Consider the following 12122-nt stretch of genomic DNA (forward strand, 5'->3'; position numbering starts at 1 on the left):
TCCCTCCTGTAGGCAGACTCATCCCCGTCCGAGATGAGTCCAATAACGGTGGTGTCGTCTGCAAACTTGATTAGCTTGACAGACTGGTGGGTGGAGGTGCAGCAGTTGGTGTACAGGGAGAAGAGCAGAGGAGAAAGAACACAGCCCTGAGGGGAGCCGGTGCTGATGGTCCGGGAATCCGAGACATTCTTTCCCAGCCTCACATGCTGCTTCCTGTCCAACAGTTGATGTCAAGATGTGTCTTGAGAAGCGCTGATATGAACTGTAGAGTGCATTTAATTGGTGATTTTTGAAGCTCTAATAAATCTTCTGTATTAGAGAGGATCTCTGGGTCCTCTTTTCAGTTGGTTCTCTTAGGAGACAATTTTATGGTTGTTTTGTGGCTGCAACAACTTCTGTTGTAATAAAAGCTTTATGCAACATCTGGAAAGAAACATGTATATATAACTTGCAATAATATGGATTTCTTCAGTAATTGGAAAAATCTATTACAAAAACATCTCTGATGGTTTCAATCCATTAACAAGGAATGCCCAGCTTGATTGATGACCCAAACAAGCTGGGCAAGGATCAAAGCCTCTGCAGGGCTGATATCAAGATTGTTCTACATTGTGCAAAATGAGTTTTGAGTGTTACTGTGAATTAATCACAATTCTTTAAAATGATTTAAACAAATTTAAATAATCTAAACACATTCAAGGACATATTTAAAACAATTATTTTCATGGGTAGATGAACCCCTTGATCACCATGTTCTCACTCGTGTTCATCTGTTACACAACAGATTTTATTTCACTCCTGGTCAGATGAGTCTCTTATGAAGCTCATCACTCTGCAAGCTTAAAGCATGTATTTGGAACAGAAACCTTTCAATTAGTCTTGTTTTGAATTTTTTTACACACATGAGGAACTCTGTCACAGCTTGTTCATCTATTATCACCTGAAATCTAACAAGACATGTTCAAGTTACTCTCACTTTCCCCAGTTTCAACCAAAGTGTAATGAGTAGATCATAAAAGAGTTGTCCTATCCACGCTATCTTTATCACTCACATAAGTTTGGTAATCAAAGCGATACTGGTTTTATATAGTAGCTCTTTTTGGACAAGTCTTCACTTTTCCAATTATATCATCTTCCAGCTTGTGTATTAAGATACATTACCTTACCAGACAGAGATCTGAGATTCTGTAACTGTCATGAAGAAACATGAGATGTGCACAGTAGAGAACAACACGTACTGAGGGTCTATCGTACAGTGCAGCTAAGGATAGAAAGCACTATCCTGAGCCACTCATAATGATGCAGTGTAGTGACTCTTAATAGTTCTGTGATCCCTGAACCTTAGTGTGGCATCATCTGTGCATCATTACAACATGTTGGTCCAGACAGTCATTTCAACAATGGAAGAACAGCATTAAAATGTAACACATTTTTAGTTTGTTGTTGCCACATGATACTTTTTAGTGAAGGTTACTCTGACTTTTAAATACATTTTATGCTCAATCATGTCCTCCTCTGAATTTGATCTAATTTTGGTTTTGAACTCTCATCTTGCAACATCATCAGGTCAAAAAGGTCTCCATGCCTTCACTGTTACATCTCATCTTCTTTCTCCTGCTTGACTGTTAATATGATCCCATGTAAATACTGCTAAATGGGTCGCAGTGCCACATGCTTAACCCACACACACACAATTTTATTTATCTGTGTGTTTTTCATATTTATGTGTTAAGTGTGTTTTGGCTCTACAAAAACAACAATGGAAAGCATTTTGAGTCACTTCCCATTGTTGTTTTTATGAGGTTCATGTGTGTGTTGACATACACTCACACATGTATTCGTTATGCAATGATGAAGTAGTCTGGGTCACTTGAGACCGAACTGAGAAATCCACCAGCTTCTAAAAACAGATCAGCACATATCTGGGAGGGAAGAGGGTGGAGGGGATTCATTTTTGAGCGGTATGTACTGATCTGTCGCCAAAGGAAGAAACTCATCTTGACTGAGGTCAAAGGGTATTGAGGCAATCAATCAAGAATACCTTGACTCAGTTTAGCAGGCTACATTCACAACAGTATACAGTGACTGAGAGAGAGCTCAGCACGCTGCAACATAAGAAAGCATGTTAAAGCAGACAAAACACAAGTGATGTGATGACTCCAGCTGCAGCTGCTGTCAGGGTGAAAAAGTGTGCATCTTTATGTGGGACTGCACAGCATTTTTATCCCTTGTCCTCCTGTCCCGCTTATTACAACAACATTCCTTATTTTCCTGCTTTTATTAAATGGCTTTAAAGAAAACCCTAATCATAGATTTCCTGCAGGTTGCCATGTTACAGTTTTTCAAGATGGTGAATTGCAGGTCACCAGACAGTCACAAGCAATGCAGATTTCTTTTTCTTTCTTTCTTTCTTTTTCTTTGTTTGATGGAATATGATGGAAACTACCATAAATAGAAATACATGCCGCTACATTGAAGAGGAAACTTTAACTAAATTGGTGAGTGGAAAAGTATTCTCCATGGGTTTTTTTCCCTCCTAGTTATTATAGACTGCATGTAAAAGATAGAGGTGGTTTCTGATGAGCCAACGTGGAAGTGCCTTAAGCCTGCATTCTTTCTAATAGCAGCGGGTGATGCCTCTGGTTGGAGAAAGTCCTACAAGTCACATACAAGTATATGGGAAAACAGCCCAAATGCTCTCTCGATCTTGATCTGTACTAAATCAGTAAAAGATTTTTGGTGTTTTGGTGTCAGCTGCTAGCTTCATTTTATTGAGTGCAGTATGTTGATCGTTTCATAAGTGGTGGTAGCCATTAGAGTTACCAGAATGCTCAGTCCAGGTTAGCAGACCGTGACTCTGCAAACCAGTGGCTCCTACCACAGTGGCTTCATCCTTCTTTTAGTTACAGTATGTTGTGTTATTTCCATTTTTATGAGGTTTATAGCACCAGAACATCGTATATGAACAAACAGAATCTCATACATCTTAGTTAATTTTCCAACACTGGTGACAATCAACTTCAGAAGTCACAAAACATCAAGACGTGTGTCCAACTGACTTCAACACTTGTTTTTGTTTATCCTGATAAGTTTTACATTGTGTTGTGAGAATTTTTAGGCCATTGGTTGTAAGACTGATGAAGATGTTTTCTCATTTTGTAGTACACCGACCTTCATAGCTTGGTCAACAAGCATTTGCTGGGAACGACTTTTAAATTCACAATGTACAGTTCAAGTGACACAAAACTGTAAGATGTAACAAATAATTCACACAACTCAGTTGGATTTATTGCAGCAAATTGTTCACTAGTTATGCATAAGAAGAACTACATTTAAAAAATACTCAGTATTTAAAGAAAAAGCACAGTTAATATCAAATTTGGCTTTATATTTATACAAAGACCATCAGACAGACACCTGATTCTATGGTGGGGGAATTGCACCACTCAGTCAACTTCCACCATGCAATAACTACCCTGAACCTTGGCTTATAAATACCAATGATTGATATTTTCAGGAAGTTCATCCATGATTATGCTGTTGCAGTTTGAGACTTGAGTAACACCTTTTGCACATGCTCTAAGTGTGTGGTGGTGGCTGCCTGCCAAATGCACTGCCTGGGCATGACTTTGTAGTGGAAATTGGAGGCGGAGCTTGCAAAAGGGGCTTCAATTACAGTAAGACAAGCAGCGTGAGATAAAAAAAACATTCCTTTCCTTTTATGGTTCTTTTCCTTTTTAGTTTCAGTAGGAAGCTATATCAAAAATGACAACAACAAAAAAAAGAAGCGAGTGAATGATCAAGATGTACGATCGGTTCATTACTCCCCAACGCTGCCTGAGCTAAACAATAAATAAATTAAGACATTTAAAATATCCTAAACATTCAGAGAGAAAACAACAAACGCACTCAAAACATGCAGTTCGACATTTTATTAAGTGTTTATCTGCAGTAGAAGAGAACATCTTTGTACATTAAAACAACTCATCCAAAACAAACTGTATAAAACAGTTCAAGTGGCACCAACACCAGACTTCATAACAGATATATAAAATCATTTACAAACAAGACCAGTGTGTAAGACTGTACTGGAAAATACACAGTATGTTAGCTGCTCAGAGTCGATTCATGATACATGAACTGTACTGCTGAATAAATCTGTGGGTATTGGCTATTTTAATACTGGAGCTGAAAATATCACATTAATGCTTTTTGCTTATATCATTCAAATGATGGTGCGGACCTTATTTGAATTCATTTGTAACTGTTTGGAAAAGTGCTGTCATTTCCCTCAGTTTAACAAAGTTTCCATTCATGGCACCTCGTATGTAAACAGTTACTGTTTGATCCATGAGATGACCTCTCTAATTCCATCTTGAGAGATTACAATTTCCTAACCAAATAAAGAATCATGTGATTGCTCCAAAAAAGGGACTTCTACAAGTTTTATTTCATTTTATAAGTCAGAAGTAGCACTTTACTTCTGATAATGCATAATCCCTGAGGATTGCTTTTTTTTTTCTTAGCTGCATGCAGTTTTACTTTGCTACCTGGAGTATGAGCACTCAGTCTGTTTGCTTTGGCTCTCAGATCAGCTCCAGATTTCACATCACAGATGGCATATCTCCCATCTCACGCTCAAAATGGAAGCGTATCCAGAAAGATTTTTTCCACGATCGGTGGCGGAGGAACGAGGTCTTCTAGTTTAAGGTAAAAGATGCGCTGGAGGCCTTGAGTGCACAGAGTCCTGAGCTCAGGCAGCTTCCCGAGAAGTCTGGATAAATAATTGGGCCTCAAAGAGTCAGAGCCACAGCCAGAGACGTGATCTTTGAGGCAGGTGATGAGCTGATTCTGCAGGTCTTCCACACGTTTTGGTTCCTTAAGACCATGCCGATCTGAGAAAATATAAGAGTCATTAAGCAATCATTTATCTGACTTTAACAAAATAAAACTAAATACAGATGGGAAAGCATAGCATCGTGGCCACAGAGGGCGGAAACAAGCAAATAAAGACCAATATAAGGGTATCAAAGATGACCCCACTTTGAAATTGCGGACTATATTTTGAAATATAGCACAGTGTAGATTGCGTTTAGGTCAGCTGTGATATATAATGTGCTCCATGTTATATTTTGTCATACACCTGTCATGTCAGTATTTTGAAGCAGATTCCCTATATATAGTGCTGTAATCTGAACTCAGCATGATAGTTTCTTACCGGTGATTATGACGAGGGCTGTGAGGCAGGAGAAGGAGGAAACGTCGAGCTTCATGCGATGGAGATTTTGCGAAAACTCCAAGATGGACTCGATCCAGTCGCCAAAACCCCGTACGCACTGCGTTTTATGAAGTACGACTCCATTGCAGAAGATGAGCTTCTCCGTTTTAGGATCAGACCTGCACAAGAGAAACACAGTTTGTTAGCTGTATAAAATATCTCAAGAATGTCAAAAGTAAATGCTAAAGAGGTAGTTTAAATTTTTTTAAAGGAAGTTACACTCACCGAAATGCAAGACGCAGGATGTAGAGTTCAACAAATGCCGATTCGAGCAGCAGTTCCTGATCCTCAAGACAGAACTCAGAGAATCCCGGGATGCTATTTGCCCACTGCCTGATAACCTCCATGGAGGCTGTAAGCAAGTCGTAAAACTGTCTGATGTCACTGGCGTCCTCTTTCTGATTAGGGCTGGTATCCATCTCAACATACTGAAATTAAACACAGCGCAGACATTTAGGTAGCTATCTCAGTTTATTCATTTATTTTTTTTAGCAAAGATTACTCCAAAAGAACTGAAACAGCTGTAGAAAATGTATTTTTCTTACCTTGGAATAATCCAGTGTCCCAACGCTGGGGTTTGAGTCAATATGTGCCCTCACGAGTGCGGCGATCATGCTCACTGGAGACACAGCAGCTGTTACATCCTGAATAATTTTAGGCTTGGAAGGTAAGCGGCCTCTTCGCCCTTTCAGGCTATCAGTTCTGACAACTGTAACAAAACAAACAAAATAAGAAATGTGGTAAATCTGTTACTTCAGGTTCAGTGTTAGCATCCTTCTACACTATGAATCATGTGTGTTTGCACTGCGCTCACCTTCCCTGACCATGCCTACAGCTAGACACTTCTGGAAACGGCAGAACTGGCATCGATTCCTCCGCCTCTTGTCCACAGGACAGTCTTTGTTGGAAAGGCATACATACTTTGAATTTTTCTGCACAGTACGCTGTAAAACAGAAAGAAGAAATGCTCTTAACTCACATAGCACAAACAAACAATTCGATAACAACTGTTTTCAAATAGGTGATTCTGCAGGACAGAGATATCAGATGTTATTACCTTGAAAAACCCTTTGCATCCTTCACAAGTGCGAACTCCATAGTGATGGCAGGAGGCGTTATCCCCACACACAGCACAGCAGCCTTCGTTTCCACCTGGACTTTTCAGCTTGGGTGACAAGCTTCCAGCGTCCAGTTGGTCAGCACCATCAAAGCTGCGTGCATGCTCCATCTCCAAGGTGGGAAAGGTCAGCGTAGATGGGTGAGGATGGCTCAAGGCAAAAGCATCATGATCTCGTAAGTGTGGCTGACCCAAAGGGGACATATCCTCCATGGATCCTGCACCAAATGTGAAGAAAGATGGTGCATGGGGTGCTGATGTCTCCTCGGTTGCCCAGTACCCTGGACTGGGTGAATATGGCCCAAAGGCTGAATCCCAGGTGGATGTGTGCTGACTCTGAAACCCAGGGGTTGAAGGAGCCGAGGCTGATGCAGGGCTGCCATAATAATCTGACCCAGTGGGGGACACAGATTCATCGGGGTAACTCAACATGAAAGATCCAGGGTAGCAGCCGTAAACTTGGAGTTCATCGAGCTTGAAAGGAGTTTCCTGCGCTGAGGATGGAGCAACATGGGCAGGAGCCGTAGTAAACTGGCATGAATATGCATCGAAGTCTCCCGTAGGAGTGCCCACCAGGGAGCCGATGCTTGGCAAGGATGGTGCAGAGAGGTGCTGGTCCAGTGGGCTACTCATTCCCACAGCCAGCCTGGAGATAAAGTCTGTGTTCTGAAACTCTGAGCTGCCGAGGTTGTTCTCACTAGGCTGAGATCCGTGCTGGGAATATATGCAAGTCATGACTGCAAGACTGAAAAACACAAAAAATAAGAATATAAGAGAAGCCACAAAATCCTGTCATTATCTTTACCCAACCTTCAAGCTTTGGCAGGTTAACCAGCTATAACAGAGGTGGAAGACACTGTTTCTCCACAGCCTTAGACAACATAAGTGCAGGGCCACACGTTGGATAACCAATGGTTAAAAGTTAGAATAAAAGTATTATTATGGAAAGAAAAAGCTCACAATACTATAAACACTCAAATAAAAACGGACTAGAATCATCTGAAAAGTGGCCCAAAGTCATTGCAGTGATTCAGCTCAAAATTTCATAGCAAAATATTGCCTGTTTTTAATTTATGTTGCTGTAGATTTTTGCATGAAAAATGACTGGCTTTGCCCTGGATGTCTTAACTTCTCAAGCATTAGTTTGATACAACACTAATTAACATCAAGTATGCTTCTTTGCAGCATCTATAGATATGCAGAAAGTCTTAAAAGAAGACCATCATGCGCGACGTTCTTGAACCCCTCTGCAAATCCACAACAAGGAACCGCCACATGGTGAATTTCGAAGAAATTAAAGAGCCCGGCTGGAGGCGCGTTAGGCATCATTCATTACTGGAGAAGGTTATCCGCTTTTTTATATCACTTAGTCGTGGCGTATATATATATATAGTCACGCCTGCAAAGTTCATTGAGCTTGACTTTCAGACATGGGTCCAATGCCAACCCATGAATCACATGTTACATATTACGATACCGCGGAGAAGACTGATGAGGGAACCCACTTGACATACTTATTCCAATCGTAGCCTATATTAGTGTAGATGTAAATCTAGCAAACTTACAACATAATGTATTTCTGCAAGCACAACTTCAAACACGTTTTTGTGTATAAAGGTGTAAACAGATGGCTGCATTCGTTCCGATTTAAAGTTATTTTGCTGCCAGATTAAGTTTTAGTATCATTCAGCTGCAGCCGTACATCTGAGAACTGAAAAAACGACATCCTGCATTCAAGTCTATTGCATTAAAGATCATTAATCCTCATTCTCACCTGTTGGGTCCGTCTACAAGTGTTTTGAACGGTCCGTATTCCACAAACGACCGTGTGTCATCTTATGCGTCTCTCAGCTGAGAAGCAGTCCCTGAGCTCGGGACCCGGCAACTACTTTATACGATTGGCTTTACTCTACCCATGACGCAGGAAGGTTTCCATACATGGGCGGGGAGATTTCCAGTCTGCGGCCAATCACAGCGCTGTTCGAGAGAACAGTCACAGGATGACGCACTACGGGATTCCGTTGACGCGCATACGACCAAGAACCGCAGCATTGTCCTCCCTGAGCAGACACGCACGCACAGGCACGCTCTCACTCTCACACATGGCTAAATAAAACTCTACAAATACAAATAAAAGTAATTCTGCGCATGCAAACACTGATAGTCGACTCCCCACAAGAATGTCTTTGTTATAGGCTGCGAATGCTTTGCTGATTATTGGTGGAAAAACTGTGATTTTATCATTTACAAACAGGAAGTCACAGATGTTTTTCTATTCCTGTGAGAGAGACAGAGAAAAAAAGAGCTATTTTTAAGCCTGGTGTCTTTGGGTAAGAATGGAGAAGAATACTGCTGAGACCTACATTTTACATATCTGCTGTGTACATATCCATCAGGTGTTCTACTTTGTATGGGACTGCACAGAAATCCTTCAATCTCCCATCTAGAGAGGGGTTATTGCAAGGACAAAGTAGGCACACACACAATGGTGGAAATATTATTTGATCCCCAGCTGAATTTGTAAGTTTGCACAGTTACAAAAATTGAATAGTCTATTTGTCTTATGATAGTTTCATTTTAATGTAGAGAGACAGTATATCAACCAAAATGTTGAGAAAAAAAATACACTACATGAAAGTTATAAACTGATTTGCATGTCAGTTAGTGACCTTAATCCCTAAGTAAAACATGACTTAGTAGTACAAGGGTGGAGAAGCACTTGTTGGCAGCACAGCGATAAGATGTTTCTTGTACTCGGTCACCAGGTTTGTGCACATCTCAGGAGGGATTTTGGCCCACTCCTCTTCACAGAAACAGTCTAAATCTGTTTCTTGGGTGGTACTTGCCAGCACGATGCATCATGCATTGAGGTCTGGAGACTAGCTATATTAATTACCTTAACTGCTCCTGCTATGGGCCGATCAATCACCTTTCTGATGGACCCAGGACCCAGGCAGGATCTTGCATAGAATTCTGAATGGTCGAACTAACAGGTGTTATGTTCTCTCACAAAGCTTCTTGCTTTGAAAGCTCTTTGGTCTCGTCCATGGTGGGGGAGAAGTTGAATGAAGAAAATGATTTTGTGGAGAGGTGTGCTATATACACAAAATGAGTTGAGATCAGCAGTATCTGTAATTGATGTGTTATACTCTGTGTGCTACATGGACAAATCAGGCTGGGTTTTAAGGCCCTTTAGCTAATGAGGGCCAGTCAGATTTATTACTGTGGTTTTGATTCAAGCTTATGTTTGCACCCTTAACGCGAATATATTGTCCTGCACCTAACATATAAAAAAGAAAGCCGCCTTGCATAATTGTTAGACTAAACACTGAGTGCTTAGGAAAGGCACACATAGCGAGCACTCTTTGCATGAGCAGGAGGGAGAGCCATCGTAATCCATTCATGCTCCTGTCTCACGAGACACTTCCCCACATTTTTTAGTTGCCTCTTCTTCAGCCACGTGTTTGTGCAGAAATCTGCATTCTCAGCCAGAAATGACTAACAGACAGAACAGCAGCTGAAATAACAGTTACTGCAACAGGAAAAGGTGAATAAAAGAGCATACAAAGACAAAGCCTTCCATTTATGCCTCAAAAAACTGGGCAGTAATGTTATTTTTAAAACAGCACACTTTTTGTTCATATTCTTAATACCAAACTTTTAACCCGTATAGCTTATGTTTATTCAACGAGTTATATGTATCAGCTTTGCAGACTACCTCTCAGTATTAGTAATGCTTCCCACATTTGCCCTACATTTACTTGCTAGCATCTGATCGCCTTAAGTGTGATTCACAGAGTAGTAATCGAGTAAAACAGAAATTAAAACTTGAGTTAAAGTGAAAACTCAGTCCTTAGAGCTGAGGTCCTGATCTTTGCTATGTGTGAACTGGTTTTTACTGATTTAAATGAGAGCCCTTGACTGTGACACAAAGGCCTTTATGTGTGTGTGCCTTTTTGAGACCTAATTGTAAAGAGGATCACAGTCTCAGAGCCTAGTTTGAGATCATTGCTTCTGTTTCGCATATTGGCAAATTCTTTTGTGTTTTGTTGCAAAGATATTAATCAGTATAAGGTAGAGAAAAACTGTACACAATGAGATCAAGAGAGACTCTGGGTTGGACATTTGTACGTGATAATTGCTAGCGTATAGCCTTTACTCATATGAGGCTCTCCTGTCCACCTACACAAGTTCGTTAGAGGGCACCCCTACGAGGTGTTGCTGTCGTGCAGTAGTGTGTAGTGCACTTGCGTTTCTCTTTTTCTCACTCCTCCACTCAGAAACCTCTACTATTACCACTCAGAAACCAGTACTGTCTTGCGAGGCTTTATGCGAGACCCCACTGCGTCACATCTCTTCCCACCTCGACTCGTGTTTTCTCAAAGCGTTTGTCAACCTCCAGACTCTCATTAATGATGTGCTCACTGCCCCCGAATGTCAGTCATAGTTCTGTTGCCACATGGGAGGAAGAGCTTTTCACAAGCTGACAGCAGAGGAAGCAGGCCGCGCACACATTCACACGTCAAGCAGAAATTGTGAGTACGGGTGATGGTGAATGATTGAGCTGCGTGCACCAAAGGCAACATGGTTACACAGTTGCTACTGGCTTCGAGACAAAATTCTCGGACGGTACACATTTTTGGCTTCTGAGCTACTGATGGCAGCCTCGGGTGGTGGAAACTAATCACCCTGGTGTTGCGCGTTTGTTTTCCTGTTAATCTGTGATGTCATGTGAGCACTGTCTGGGTCCTCCCTGCTGCACAGAAACAAATTTCGCTTGTTATCATATCTGTCTTATCAGACACAACGTCATTGCTTTGTGACATCCGCTCTTTGTATCTAATTTTGGGCGCTTACTCACAAAACGTGGAGGAAGTCGTCACTAAATCATAGCTGCTAGGAGGTTGCACTTTATTCTGTTTCCATTAGGCTAAAGCTGATGCAAGATCTTAGACCTTATAATGTGCAACTGTTCTCGCTCACACATATACCAACCACCTGTTGCTCCTCCAGAGGCTATTTTAAGTGTTGAGAAGATGTTTGGGATTGTGGAGAAAATCCTCCAGTTCTTCCAGACAAACTTGTTGCAAACTGAAGACACGTTTGTGCACCTTTACCATTTACCATCTGATAAAAAATATCAAAGCTTCACGGAGAGCTGCAGGGAATCCTTGAGGGACTTCAGCATTGTAATGAAACTGATAATAGATAACAGAGAGCTCTGTACGCAAATTACTCCCATCAGGGAGCTGGACTAAAGCTGCATCTGTTCGTTAGAGATGGAAAAAAGTGCTAATGCTGTTGAAGCCAGATCCCAGGTAGTTTGCATACAGATGTAAATGAGGCAGATATGATATCCATATCACATCTTTTTCCAAACCTTAGGGAATTCCACTTCCTTGGTACAATTACAAATTGTTGATTTCAACATTTAATACACTACACCGTCTGACCGCCCCCTCCCCCCGATATGAAAATTTAACCACACCCATATAAACTAAAAAAGAAAGTTATCATATCTAATAGTATAGTATAGTATTGTCAAATGCTATCTGTTGCTTGAATATCAGTCGGTGCACCAGAGATTTCTTTTTTTAACAGTGCAATGAAAATTATTTAACCTTGAACATAATGAAATAAAATATCAGCTAGTTAACTACTACTTTCTCTTTCAAAATGTGCCTCTGATAATACAGATAGATAGATAGATAGATAGATAGATAGATA

The 12122-nt window shown here is 40.9% G+C and overlaps 1 protein-coding gene across 1 annotated transcript; it reads right to left on the bottom strand.

Annotated features, from left to right (window-relative positions):
- Positions 1 to 3917: 3917 nt before the first annotated feature.
- On the bottom strand, positions 3918 to 8270 carry nr4a1 (nuclear receptor subfamily 4, group A, member 1). The gene is made up of 7 exons (XM_005748987.1): positions 8170 to 8270; positions 6336 to 7140; positions 6093 to 6222; positions 5824 to 5987; positions 5504 to 5706; positions 5219 to 5397; positions 3918 to 4895 (listed from the first exon to the last, which is right to left on the bottom strand). Exons 2-7 carry the CDS (start codon positions 7128 to 7130, stop codon positions 4639 to 4641), a joined length of 1728 nt encoding a protein of 575 aa, XP_005749044.1. The 5' UTR covers positions 7131 to 7140; positions 8170 to 8270; the 3' UTR covers positions 3918 to 4638.
- Positions 8271 to 12122: the final 3852 nt, after the last annotated feature.

The sequence above is a fragment of the Pundamilia nyererei genome, unplaced genomic scaffold (assembly GCF_000239375.1).
Source record: "Pundamilia nyererei isolate P.nyererei 1_Seehausen unplaced genomic scaffold, PunNye1.0 scaffold00235, whole genome shotgun sequence".
NCBI lineage: Eukaryota > Metazoa > Chordata > Actinopteri > Cichliformes > Cichlidae > Pundamilia > Pundamilia nyererei.

What these genes read in the sequence shown, in the direction of transcription:
- nr4a1 (XM_005748987.1), bottom strand. Translation starts at nt 7,130, where the DNA reads ATGACTTGCATATATTCCCAGCACGGATCTCAGCCTAGTGAGAACAAC. An exon ending in ATCCTGCGTCTTGCATTTCG is followed by an intron (nt 5,398 to 5,503) that starts GTGAGTGTAACT and finishes TCTCTTGTGCAG; the next exon opens with GTCTGATCCTAAAACGGAGA. An exon ending in AGCCCTCGTCATAATCACCG is followed by an intron (nt 4,896 to 5,218) that starts GTAAGAAACTAT and finishes ATATTTTCTCAG; the next exon opens with ATCGGCATGGTCTTAAGGAA.